The 14458-nt window shown below is 36.0% G+C and overlaps 1 protein-coding gene across 1 annotated transcript in view; it reads left to right on the top strand.

The window, feature by feature from the left end:
• UQCR-C2 (Ubiquinol-cytochrome c reductase core protein 2) overlaps nt 1–14458 on the top strand; it is a 153180-nt gene that overhangs the window by 47326 nt on the left and 91396 nt on the right. The window contains exon 6 of the mRNA XM_090415644.1: nt 7210–7334. Coding sequence (XP_090271770.1) covers nt 7210–7334 — 125 coding nt within the window. The remainder of the gene's footprint in view (nt 1–7209; nt 7335–14458) is intronic.

Here is a 14458-nt window from a genome sequence, read left to right as displayed (position 1 = left end):
CATGGAAATATTTGTAGAAAATGCAAACAGCAGAAACTGTGTGAAAGCAAGAGTGGAATGAATTAGCAGGCGATAGGTCATTAATCAATCTAATTGCTCTCGGGAGTACCATCTGCAAATATTAAGAGTATTTGATGGTTTGATTGATTTGTGATTTCTGTAGAGTTAGCAATTCTCGTAGAAAGGCTTATACGTTGGTTATACATGATTACTAAATAACTTAAAGGAATTCACAACATACACTAGAATATAAATTAAACTTTAATATATATTTCCAATATTTCTGCAACGTCACGTTGCCATCTTCAAAGGAACTTAAAATAAAGACACGTGCATGCAGGCACTACACACAAATGAGGACGAAGCAAGGAAGCTATTGTTTCTCTTAAAAGTCCTGATGGTGCCCCCAAGCAGGCTATGTAGTTATTTTTGGCCGTTGGGCTGAAGGTCTTCTGATGTACGTCTCCCAAATTTGGGGTAGTCTCATGCAACCAAATTTGAACTTGCTATGGTGTATTACTGTGACTTTCTTCCACTGTATTCTGTGGCGAATGGTCTGCAAGACCAGAGTGGCTGTACTGGTGAAACCAGATGTAGTCCTTGTGTTCTGAAATTCTGATATTCGCTGTCCTGCCTGTTTGTCCAAAGTAGGACAGCTTACAGCTGCAAGGGACCTGGTATACACCAGGTAGGTCTAGGGGAAGTGGTTGGTCTTTATTGGAGCGGATAAGGGACACCAATTTTCTATATGGTCTGTAACAAGAGGTCAAGTCATGTTTTTTTAAGATTTTGGTCATTTTTTCTGAGGTGCCTCGGATGTAGAGAATGGTGATGGATTTAGTTATTAATCCTTGTTGTGAAGGCGGGGGTTGTGCTTTACTGGTTTCAATATTTTTGGATTTTTTTGGGGGGAAAGCCATTGGCTGAGAAAGTGTTGAGGATGCGGTTTCAGTTCAGTGGTTAGGGCATTGTCATTTGAACAGATTAGTTTAGCCCTGTTGTACTGTGTCTTAATAACTCCATATTGTTGTGAGGGGTGGAGGGATTGTTGATGAATATATCTGCCTGTATGGGTGGGTTTTCTATAAACTGTGAAAAAAATAAACAACCAACACCCCAGAATCAAGTTCACCCTGGAAAAAGAGGAAAACAACAGCCTCCCTTTCCTAGTCACCCGCCAGCCTGACGGGACCTTGGTTTTCTCAGTTTATAGAAAACCCACCCATACAGGTAGATACATTCACCAACAATCCCCTCCCTCACAACAATATGGAGTTATTAAGACACTATACAACAGGACTAAACTAATCTGTTCAAATGACAATGCCCTAACCACTGAACTAAACCACATCCTCAACACTTTCTCAGTCAATGGTTACACCCCCCCACCCCAAAACAATCCAAAAAATATTGAACCCAGTAAACCCGCCCCTTCACAACAAGGATTACCCTAAATCCATCACTGTTCCCTACATCTGAGGCACCTCGGAAAAAAATGACCAAAATCTTAAAAATACATGACTTGACCTCTTGTTACAGACCATATAGAAAATTGGTGTCCCTTATCCGCTCCAATAAAGACCAACCACTTCCCCTAGCCCTACCTGGTATATACCAGGTCCCTTGCAGCTGTAAGCTGTCCTACTTTGGCCAAACAGGCAGGACAGTGAATATCAGAATTTCAGAACACAAGGATTACATCCGGTTTCACCAGTACAGCCACTCTGGTCTTGCAGACCATGCTCTGGATACATGCCACAGAATACAGTGGAAGAAAGTTACAGTAATACACCATAGCAAGTTTAAATTTGAAAGACTATTCATGGAATCGGCCTCAGCCCTAAGAAACATGCCAAACCTGAACAAATTTGGTTGCATGAGACTGTTCGAAATTTGGGAGACGTACATCAGGAGACCTACAGCCCAATGGCCAAGAATAACTACATAGCCCGCTAGGGGGGGGCACCATCAGGACTTTTAGGAGAAACAATAACTTCCTCGCTTCATCCTCATTTACTGTTTGTAGTGCCTGCGTGCACGTATCTTTATCTTAAGTTCCTTTGAAGATTGCAACATAACGTTGCCGAAATATTGGAGATATATATTAAAGTTTAATTTAATTTATATTCTAGTGTACGTTGTGAATTCCTTAAGTTATTTAATAATCATGTAGAGTTAGTAGCTGTTGAGAGGTAAAGTAATGCTTCAAGCAAAATTAATAATCCTAATCCATTAAACTTGGTACTTCATCTGGTTCCACTTCTTTTCCTTCGACAATTATGTTGATAGTGCTGATCATATTTCCTTGACAGAAACAGCAGGATTAAATTCTGATTTAGAATTTCTGTTGCAGCATTCAGATGTCCACAGCATAATAAAAATCTGAGAAATACTACACTGAAGATTGGAGTTTCTGCCATGAAATGCTCCTGTTTCATCTGTGCAAAAATTCTGGTCAAAAGTGACATGACACTCGTTGCACGCTCCTTTATCCCCTAGACAGCCTGTGACTTTTTTTTTTGTCTTAAACTCAAGTTGATATCTAAAGGAACTGGATTTGATGATGGAGGTGTGCTACATATTATGACTTCACCAGGGAACCAGGGCGAACAGCGTAAAGTTAGCTACTGGAATAAATCCTAAAACACACCCCAACTCAAATATCATCAGAATTGAAGATTGGTACCATCAACATAAGAAGCCTGAATGGCAAAGAAATGGAGCTAGCTGAGGAATTAGATAAGTACCAGATCGACATAATAGAGCTGACTGAAACAAAAAAGACCAAAACAGGTGAGCTCTTTCTGAGCAATAAATACAAAATGTTATATTCAGGCAATGACAATCAAGGAAAGAAGGAGTAGCCATAGTATTCAACACTAAATACGAGGCTGATCTTCTTGAATGGCAGGCAATTTCAAGTAGAGTGATGTGGGCAAATATCAGAATGGAGAACTGGACAATGAGACTTATTTGTGCCTATGGTCCCACAGAAGGTTCTCCTAAGGTAGAAGTGGGGAAATTTTTTGAGGCTATAGAAAAAGCAACTGACACAATGAAAAAGGAAAAGTTGGTCCTTGTTGGGGATCTAAATAGCAGAGTTGAAAATGATTATCAGACATACAAAAATATTTTGGGAAAATTTGGAGAAAAGAGCAAAGCTAATAGATATGGCAAATACTTGTTGGATTTCTGCTGAGGACATGAACTGGTTATTACTTACACCATGTTCCAACATAAAAATGTGCACAAATTCACATGCAGAGAAGATGCAAGAATAAGAAAAGTCTCATTGACTATGTTATTGTTAATAGTGATGTTTTTTCCCTAGTGCTGAACATCAGAGTGTAGAGAGGATTTGAAATTGGAAGTGAGCTCCATTTAGTCTTGAGCAGAATAAAAATGAATTTGATATTGAAAAGAAGAACATGTAAGAAAGTTTTAAAGCGAATAAAAGTTGAGCACCTCTCAGATGTGAACTGTAGACTAAAATATACAAACATTATTCAATAAAAAATGAAAGAGTTTGAGAACATGAATCAAACCTTGGAGATTCAGTGGTAAGCTCTAAAGAAAACATTAATTGATTCTGCCAGAGAGGCATGTGGTGAGGTTATCTGCAAGGATAGAAAAATAAGAACTCCCTGGTGTGGACACAGGAAGTTAAAGAGGCAGTGAAGGAAAAGAAGAAAGCATATCAAAAGTTCCTGGCAAATAAGTCAACTTGTGCTCTTAGAGAATACAGACACAAATGTAAGAAAGCTAAACACTGTGTAAAACTAGCTAAAAAAAAGTCATGGGAAGACTTTGCTAAGAACATACAAAATAAATATCAAGAAGGTGGCAAGATATTCTGGAGGTTGTTGAAGAAGCTCACAAATGGAGGAAAGAGTGCTGTAAAAGGAATTAGAGATGTTAAAGGTGATATGAAAACTGGAGAAAAAGATATCCTTGAAGTATGGAGTAATTACTTCGAAAAATTGCTAAATGAAACTAGCAGTGATGATAGCATAGTGATAAAAAAAAACACTGACCAGGCATGCAAGCAGGAATGCATATCCATGCTTGAAGTAGGAAAAAAAGCCATCAAAAGTCTGAAATGTGGAAAGGCAGCTGGAGTAGATGATATTTGACCAGAAATGCTGAAGTATGGTGGTATAAGAGTCTTACAGTGGCTGCACTGCATAGTTCAGAGGGCTTGGACAGATGGACGAATTCCAGACGATTGGAGTAGAGCTCTCAGTACTCATATATAAAAAGGGAAATAAAACTGATTGTGAGAATTACAGAGGTATTTCTTTACTGAGTGTTCCTGGTAAGATTTATGCCATTATACTTGAGAAACGGTTGAGAAGGATTGTGGAAGAGAAGCTTGGTGAGGAACAAGCTGGATTCATGCCAAATAGAGGCTGTCAGGATCAGATATTCACTTTACAACAAATAGTTGAAAAGTCATGGGAATATAACAAAGATCTGTATTTAAGTTTTCTAGATCTGGAAAAAGCATATGACAAGGTGCCAAGAGAGAAGCTATTCAAAATGCTACAGTTGTATGGTGTCAGTGGATCATTGTATCAAGCAATAATTAGTCTTTATTTGAGTTGTAAGTCAGCAGTTAGAATTGAAGGAAGTACAGGGAGATGGTTTTAATGTTAAATTTGGTGTAAGACAAGGATGCACATTATCACCTCTGTTATTCATTATCTATATGGATCATATTATGAAGGAAAGTGGTATTAAACCTGATATCAAAATTGGAGATGATAATGTCAGCTCCTTGCTTTATGTAGATGATGTTATACTTCTAAATAAATCCGCTACCAGTCAGTAAGATTCCCTGACTAAATTGAATAACTGTTGTGATAGATATGGTATGAAGGTCAGCAATAACAAGACAAAGATAATGAAAATAGGCAGAAGCATTGAAAATATCAGCTGCATTGTAAATGGAGAACCTATAGAAGAAGTAAAACATATCAGCTACTTAGGCACGATTTTTACTGAAGATGGTAAATTAAATATAGAAATAGACAACAGAATCAGCAAAGCTGGTATGGTAGGTAGTCAATCAAATAAATTCATATGGAATAAGAGAGAAATTAGTCGGAACACTAAATTAGCTGTATACAAGACAGTGTTCAAACCAATTTTAACTTAAGGATCGGAGAACTGAGTCAGAAGTAAAGCACTCGACCAAAGACTAGAGACCGCAGATATGAGAGTCCTGAGAAAGATTAGAGGCGTGAACAGATGGCATCAATGGCAATATCATATTAAAAACGAGGATATTAGGAAAGAACTTGACATTGTCAGCATCCAGGAATGCATTATCATAGCAAATCTCAGGTGGTATGGTCACTTAAACAGAATGGGCGAGGAAAGATTTGCCAAACAAGTGTTCTCTGCCAGTTGGGCAGGTGGATTAATTTGTAAAAAGTGCCTTAGAAGATAGATATATAAATATAAGATCTGATAATGTTGTGGCTTTGACAGGTAACAGATTGATTTGGCAGAAAATTGTAGGTAGGAAGTTAGTAATGATGTCAATTTTTCATGTAGTACTATCATATCCTGTACATACACCCTCGGAGGGTAAATGTCAGGAATTTGATAATGATGATGGACAAAAATAAAAATGGTAACGCCTTTGATTCCTTTACAGGGAGTAGGCGAGGCCAATTTAGCCTAACTTTTGGATTCTGAGTGGGTAGTTCAATCTCTACTGGAGGCCAGTTAGAGATAGTTGCACCAAGGCTATCACTAACAACATCTGGCATCCGGTGAAGAGGTGGCTGACAAGTGCTACATCTGGTGGTCCCTAATGCTAACACTATATATTTGTCTGAGATAATGTGGGTTCTATGGTCGATTTTCTCTGGTTTATGGAATGAAAAACCCGAGTTTCTTGAAGAAAAAACCTACTTGGCTGCACCAGAGATCGACTATCTCAGGAACAGTTTAAAAAAAAAAATAAAAAATAAATAAAAAAATCTAGAAAATGTTCTTCTAGTTGGCAACTAGATTTGAACCTAGGTCTTTAGGTGGTCAAGTGCTATGGAGTGCAAATGCTACATCCATTGAGTTACACAGTGGATGTGGCGTTTGTTCCCTATTATGTCTAGTTTATTACTAATTTTCAAATAGCACACCTCCTTCCCACTGAAATGAGCCTATTTGTCAGGTCTTTCTGATTTGATTAAATCTTACATTTATGTGCTAAATTATTCTTAATGTATAATGTGTATCGATTATATGTGGATCTCTTCTGTTTTTACCTCAGACACTTGTTTCGTTAACTTTTGTTCTCCATTCTGAGTGACCACATCATGTGAAATTTGAAAATATAATGCCAAGTATTTTCTGATATCTTTTTTTTTTTAATATGGCTCTGCCATTGATGATGCCATTTACCTAAAATTTTCATAGGTGTGGTCTTTTATCTGATATTTTATTGTTAACTCAAAACTCTCTAATTTACATGTTAAAATGGGATATGATTTTTCTCTCATAATCCATAAAATTGTGCCTGACTGCGGCAGTGTGTTACCTGTTTTATAGGTTTATTACTAAATGAAGTTGTTTCCTTTCTATTTTCATGTAAAGTAACATGTTTGTATTTTATGACTGATTTTCCTATTAAAATTTGTTATAGAACTTATTTACAGTAATTGCCATTTATCTGACCTTCGAAATGATAACCCCTCAATTAACCAACCCTTACATGTCAACCAACTTCTGGTAGAGTACCATGTAGTTGTACTTCAATTACCTGAGCCTTCAATTATCGAACCTAATGATCTGATAGTTGAAGGGTTGGATAAATGTAGATTATTGTAGTTTGGCTTGGAATCTTGAAAGCTTGCAGCAGATTTAAAGGATAACATCATCTGCGCATAATGAAAACTTAAGATTAATATCTCTTTGAGTAGTTTCAATACTATTTTTTGTAATTATGTGGTATAATAAGGCCCATGTAGATTATAACTTATATTGGAGATATTGTGCAATCCTGTCTTATTACCAATTCAATTTATTATGCTTTGGGATGTTTAAGGGATGATTTCCTTAAGGGATGTACAGGATACTATGATAATACTACATAATTAATTATTACTTGATTACATATTAAGTTAGCTATTTTAATAAGTTATTTTAATAGATTACATATTGTTAATAATTAAAATATTTTATTAATGTCTGTATATTTAGGGATATTGGAATGAAGTTTTTAGCTGAGGTGGTTGCCAATCAAGTTTTTAAACCATGGGAAGTAAAGGATTTTGTTCCTCGAATGAAAGTGGATCTTGCTCTCTATCACCAAAATCCAGTAATTGGTAAATGTATTTATGATTATAAAAATGCCAAGTGAATTGTAATAATATCCCTGAAGTTATTAATTACTTTGGAATGTTGAAATTGATTACCTTTCTATTTTATCATCATCATCATCAAATTCCTGACATGTACCCTCAAGGGATGTACAGGATATGATAGTACTACATGAAAAATTTACATCATTACTAACTTCCTATCTACAATTTTTCTCCAAATCAGTCTGTTACTTGTCAAGCCTCGAACATCATCAGATCTTATATTTCTATCGTCTAAGGCACATTGTACCGTATCAATCCACCTATATCTTGGTCTTCCTCTGGGTCATTTTGCTGCCAACCTGGCAGAGAACACTTTTTTGCTAATCTTTCCTCGCCCATTCTGTTTAGGTGACCATTCCACCTGAGATTAGCTCTGCTAATGCATTCCTGGATGCTGACAATGTCAAGTTCTTTCCTAATATCCTTGTTTTTAATATGATATTGCCATTGATGCCATCTGTTCACGCCTTTTAATTTTTGTTGCCAGCTGTTCATGCCTCTAATCTTTCTCAGGACTCTCATATCTGCGGTCTTCATTGATGCCGTCTGTTCACGCTTCTAATCTTTCTCAGGACTGTTATATCTGCGGTCTCTAGTCTTTGGTCGAGTGTTTTACTACTGACCCATTTCTCAGATTCATAAGTTAAAACTGGTTTGAACACTGTCTTATATACAGCTAATTTAGTGTTTCGACTAAAATCTCTCTTATTCCATATGAATTTATTCAACTTACTTCCTACAATACCAGCTTTGTTGATTCTGTTGTCTATTTCCATTTTTAATTTATCATCTTTACTAAAAATCGTGCCTAAGTAACTGAAATGTTTTACTTGTTCTATAGGTTCTCTGTTCATAATGCAGTTGATATTTTCAGTGCTTCTGCATATTTTCATTGTCTTTCTCTTGTTATTGCTGATTTTCATACCAAGTTTATTACAACAGTTATTCAATTTAGTCAGGGAATCTTGCTGACTTCTACAGATTTATTTAGAAGTATAACATCGTCCGCATAAAACAAAGAGCTGACATTAACATCTCCAATTCTGATATCATGTTTATACCACTTTCCTTCATAACGTGATCCATATATATAATGAATAACAGAGGAGATAATGTACATCCTTGTCTCACACCAGTTTTAGCATTAAACCATCTTCCTGTACTTCCTTCAATTCTAACTGCTGACTTACAACTCAAATAAAGACTAAGTATTGCTTGATATAATGCCCCATTGATGCCATATAACTGTAGCATATTGAATAGCTTCTCTCTCTCTCTTGGCATCTTGTCATATGCCTTTTCCAAATCGACAAAACTTAAATACAGATCTTTGTTAAATTCCCATGCTTTCTCAACTAATTGTCGTAAAGTGAAGATCTGATCTTGATAGCCTCTATTTCGTCTGAACCAGCTTGTTCTTCACCAAGCTTCTCTTCCACAATTCTTCTCAGCTGTTTCTCAAGTATAATGGCATAAATCGTACCAGGAACACTCAGTAGGGAAATACCTCTGTAATTCTCACATTCAGTTTTATTTCCCTTTTTACATATGGGTACTATTAGAGCTCTACTCCACTCATCAGGAATTTGGTCTCTGTCCAGGCCTTTTGAACTATGCAGTGCAACCACTATAAGACTCTTATACTACCATACTTCAGCATTTCTGGTCAAATATCATTTACTCCTGCTGCCTTTCCAGCCTTTGATGGCTTTTTCTACTTCAAGTATGGATATCTATTTCTGACTGCATGCCTGGTCACTGTTTTTTATCACTGTGCTGTCATCACTGCTTGTTTCATTTAGCAATTTATCGAAGTAATTATTCCATACTTCAAGGATATCTTTTTCTCCTGTTTTCATGTCACCTTTATTATCTCTAATTCCTTTTACAGCACTCTTTCCTCCATTTCTAAGCTACTTCAACAACCTCCAGAATATCTTACCACCTTCTTGATATTTATTTTCTGTGTTCTTGCCAAAGTCTTCTCATGACTTTTGTTTAGCTAGTTTTACACACTGTTTAGCTTTCTTACATTTGTCTCTGTATTCTCTTAGAGCACAAGCTGACTTATTTGCAGAAACTTTCTTACATGTTATTCTTTTTAATATGAAATTCAATTTTATCCTGCTTTCTTCTTTTCCTTCACAACCTCTTTAACTTCCTGTGTCCACCATGAAGTTCTGATTTTTCTATCATTGCAGACAACCTCACCACATGTCTCTCTCTCGCTGAATTAATCTGGGTTTTCTTCACGTCTTGCCACTGAATCGCCAAGGTTTCGTTCCTGTTCTCAAACTCTTTCATTTTTTCTTCAATAATCTTTGTGTATTTTAGTTCACATCTGAGAGCTGCTCAACTTTTATTCATTTTAAAACTTTCTTACATGTTATTCTTTTTAATGTGAAATTCAATTTTATCCTGCTCAAGTCTAAATAGTGATCACTTCCAATTTCAAATCCTCTGTACACTCTGGTGTTGTGCACCAGGGAGAAAAACATCACTATCAACAATAACATAGTCAATGAGACTTTTCTTATTCCTTGCATCTTCTCTCCATGTGAATTTGTGCACAATTTTTTGTTGGAACATGGTGTTAGTCATAACCAGTTCATGTCCTGAGCAGAAATCCAACAGGCATTTGCCATTATTATTAGCTTTGCGCTTTTCTCCAAATTTTCCCAAAATATTTTTGTATGTCTGACGATCATTTCCTAATCTCCTGTTTAGATCCCCAGCAAGCACCAACTTTTTCATTGTGTCAGTTGCTTTTTTCTAAAGGATCAAAAAATTCCCCCACTTCTACCTTAGGAGAACTTTCTGTGGGACGATAGACACAAATAAGTCTCATTGTCCAGTTCCCCATTCTGATATTTGCCCACATCACTGTACTTGAAATTGCCTGCCATTCAAGAAGATCAGCCTCGTATTTAGTGTTGAATACTATGGCTACTCTTTCTTCTCCTTGATTGTCATTGCCTGAATATAACATTTTGTATTTATTGCTCAGAATGATCTCACCAGTTTTTGTCTTTTTTGTTGCAGTCACTCCTATTATGTCTATCTGGTAGTTATCTAATTCCTCAACTAGCTCCATTTCTTTGCCATTCAGGCTTCTTATGTTGATAGTACTGATCTTTAACTCTTGTAATGTTGAATTAGGGTGTGCTTTCAGATTTGTTCCAGTAGCTGACTTTTCGCTGTTCGCCCTGGTTCCCTGGCAAAAACAACGGGGGGGGGTCTTGTTTAACCGGTGGAAGCACCAGCTGGCGTGAAATTTTGTCATGCTGTACCATTATTTTGTATATTGGTTTATGCCAATAAGAATACAGTTTGGTTGGCTATATCCCAAATTGCTGATTCATTCAGTATCCAGGTAGATACCCAACAGGGTGCACCACGAAAAGGTGAGGATTGGAGAACCGACCAGGTCAGAAGCCCCTGGTCGGTTCTCCACATTCCTTTAAAGGCTAGGTGGAGGTCTCCTCTCAGTTATACAGCTTTGACCCTTAAGCAATTTCTATTTTAAGGATACATTATTTATTTCTGAAACTACAAGGGTGTCTGAAAAGTAATGTAACACATTTTTTTTTCTTGAGGATGTTGAATAATAGGAAGTTGAAATTATACACTAAGAAATAAGTGAGCATGCACTACTTCTTCACAAAGTCTCCAAATTTATTATGCACTTGTCTCAATGATATATCAGTTTATCAATACCTGTACTGAAGAAGTCTGTTCCTGCACCAATAACTAACTTCGGAACATCTGATGAACTTCCTCATCCATAGGGAAATGTTTTCCAGAAAGGTGTTTCTTGAGGGTGGGGGGCAAACAAGTGGAAGTTTTTAGGCTGTAAGAGGGGGGGGGGGATGTGGAAGAGTTTCCCAACAATTACAGCACAGCCACTCATGAGTAGTGTATGGAGTAGCATTGTTGTACACCAGAATCACACTGCTTGTCAGGAGTCCTTGTCGTTTATATTAAATTTTGGCTTTCAGTCATGAGTTGCACAGTAAAGCCCTGCAATGATTGTTCCTCCCTTCAGCAAGAGGTCTGCCATGACTTTTGAGACAGTGGGAACAGTTTTGAATTTTTTTGTGCACAGGAGATTGTGGATGTTTCCAGATTATTGAGTCTTGTTTGCTCTTTGGGTTAAAGTGATGAACCCATGTTTCAGTGGTATGTTGGTAAATTTTTAACAACCGACTCGCTTGATGAAAAATTTGATTCTTCACAAAGTTCTGTTGTATCTTCAGATGTCTTTGTTTCTGCTTCTTCAAATTTTCTCCTTTTAATGTTTAAGAAGTGTCGTTCTATTTCATTTTTTCAACTAACGGCTATCCGCTTTTTCGATTGCAAAACTCTAACCCTGATTAAAATTATTTTAATTATTCAAAAAAAAAAAAAGAAAAAACCGAAATAAAAAGGACATATATTAAAGAAAATTTTCCTATATTACCTACAACTTACCCATTATCAAATGAAATCCTGAACAAAAAAAACGTAACACTAATATTACCACTCATAGTCGATCAAATGACCAGAGACTGTAGCCGTCGCGACGAATTTTTGTATTTATCGATAGTGCAACAATGTTGCATTTCCAAGAACTTAATGTTGCAAGTTCTTGGAAATTCGCCGAAAAATAAGGCATTATTGTTTATTCAAATACCCAGTTCAGGAGTTTTGATAATGTGTTTGTGTTTTAATGAATACAGACATTGTTTAGTAAATAAAATCGTTTCCAAATTCCCGTTCGTAAATTGAGTTTGTGTTTTGTGAATTCTCCTTTATGCATTTATTTTTGATAATAATAATATAAGTGTTTATTATACAATTTCAAAATATTTACGAGAAAAAGTATATACCACCATTCATCATCTATCCTTTCATAAAGAATTTTAATAACCGGCTCGCCTGACTTAAAAACATTAACAACCGGCTCGCACGAGCTGGTCCTAACACACCACTGCCATGTTTCATCTTCTCTTACTAGATGAGTGAGAAAATCCTCACCTTTGTCACTGTATTGCAACAGATTCACACACCGCCATGCTCATGTTCTTCTGACAATTGTCAGGGCACCTAGCAGGAGCACACCTTTCGAAAACCAAGGACATTGTGAACAATTTTGTAAACAGTAGACTTAATTGAAGTTCACCACTTGTGCAATTTCATGCAGTTTCAATTGCTGGTCTTCAGTAGCGATGTTCTTAATGCATGAAATATCTTCTATCTTGCTTGATGAAGGCCTGGCTGCCCTTGATGTTGATCTTCAATGTCATAATGGGCTGCTTTTAATTCATTTCACCTGTTTCTTTGACATCACCATTTTGCTATGCACAGCAGCCAATTCCTGATGAATGTCACTTGGTGAAGCCCCTTTTGCTTTCAAAAAATGAATAACCTCACAAACACCTGTTTTGAACTACACTTGCATAGTAGCTGCAGTTTTGCAACTGGAATTAGCTGTGGAATTATTGTGGCACCTTTAGTGCCACTGCAGTGGCAGTCTTTTTTGAACATTATTAATGGGTTTATCTGTTCACCATGTTTTATCTTATTCCCTTTCACCATTATTAAGAAAAAAAAAAGTGTTACATCGCTTTTTGGAGACCCCCCATACATATATATATATATATATATATATAACATTTTACATGCTAACCTTTATCAGTCAGCAAAAAAGTTTAACTATTATTAGTTATATCTGTATATGAAACTTAGATACTTTCACTATCCATCTCATAATTCCATAATTTTGAGATGGATGGCATGCAGATGAAATAGGAGTATAGCAACCTATAAAAGTTGGTTTATGGTACAGAAGTTGAACATATCCATCTTATTCATGTTTGATGTGTACATCTTTAAAAGATGAGAATAAAATACAAAAACAGAAAACTCAGGTGGAAAGTCTAGATTTTTATTTGAAAATTTTTGCCTATTTTTCACAGGCATCTTCAGTAAAAAATAGAAGAGCAGCTAATAACAGAAAATTCTAAAAAAAGTGGCACCTTAGTAGCTAGTCTAAGATAACTTTGTTATTCACTGTGGATACTTCAATTTTCAAAACAAATTTTACCAAAAGGTTGAAGGGACAGCTATAGGTAGTTATTTTTTTCCAACTATTGGCAATTTTTTCTTATTTTTTTTTCTTATTTTCCATGTGAGCTTTCCATTTTTGCATTTTGTGCTTGGTATGCAGTTCCAACCTTGAAAGAAATTTTTAAAAAGTATTGCTCCTGATGATTCTTTCTCTAAAGTAAGTTTAATTCAAGGATGGAATACTATGAGTATTCCATCCTAGAATTTACATAGAAAGGAAGATGTCGTGGTTTGGTGCCACTCTAGATAGTGAAAATATCATTTACATAGCATAGCCAAGCAAAGGCTTAGGATAGATAAGGTTCTTTCTTCAAGATGCTATCTAGTCATTAACTGAAGACAAACTGCATCTTTTATCATGGGGACAACAAGGTTGTTATTTCTCCAAATGAGTTTCTGGTTTAGACTTCATTTCAAGGTTACTAAAGTTATTCATGGCACCAAGCATGCTGAACAAATATATTCCACCTTTAGAATTGAAAACGTCGAGGTCCCTAAATACACCATCAATGTTCATCATGACTGATAATGGAAATATCACTGCTGTTCTGGACTCTAAAACTTATGATTAGAAAATGAATTTGCTTCTTTGCAATCAGAATATATATTCTGTGATTAGTAATGATTCTGCCACAACTCGGGTAAATAAACTAACAGGTTATTCAGCTTGCTAGCACCTTGCATTCAAACCTGCAAAATATGAGCAGCTTAATAAATTGTATTTAACATAAATCCTACTGTGTTGTTACTTTCAGTACACGATTTCTTAATTCATTAACAAGATTTAAGGAATGTGCACAAATATAGATTTGGTGCTTGGAAGTGTGAAGAATAGTAGATAATTCTAGGGAAGGAGATAATGTATAAGACAGTATTAGGATATAAATATGTATTTAGAAAATGATTATGATTCATAAATATTAATGAGCTTCTCAGTAGCGATGATGCTTATTTGAAATGATTTTAGTTCAAATCAC

This window comes from Typopeltis vanoorti, chromosome 3 (assembly GCF_054136105.1).
Source record: "Typopeltis vanoorti isolate ZY-2024b chromosome 3, IOZ_Tvanoo_1.0, whole genome shotgun sequence".
Taxonomy (NCBI): domain Eukaryota; kingdom Metazoa; phylum Arthropoda; class Arachnida; order Uropygi; family Thelyphonidae; genus Typopeltis; species Typopeltis vanoorti.
This window is presented reverse-complemented; position numbering and strand designations above follow the sequence as displayed.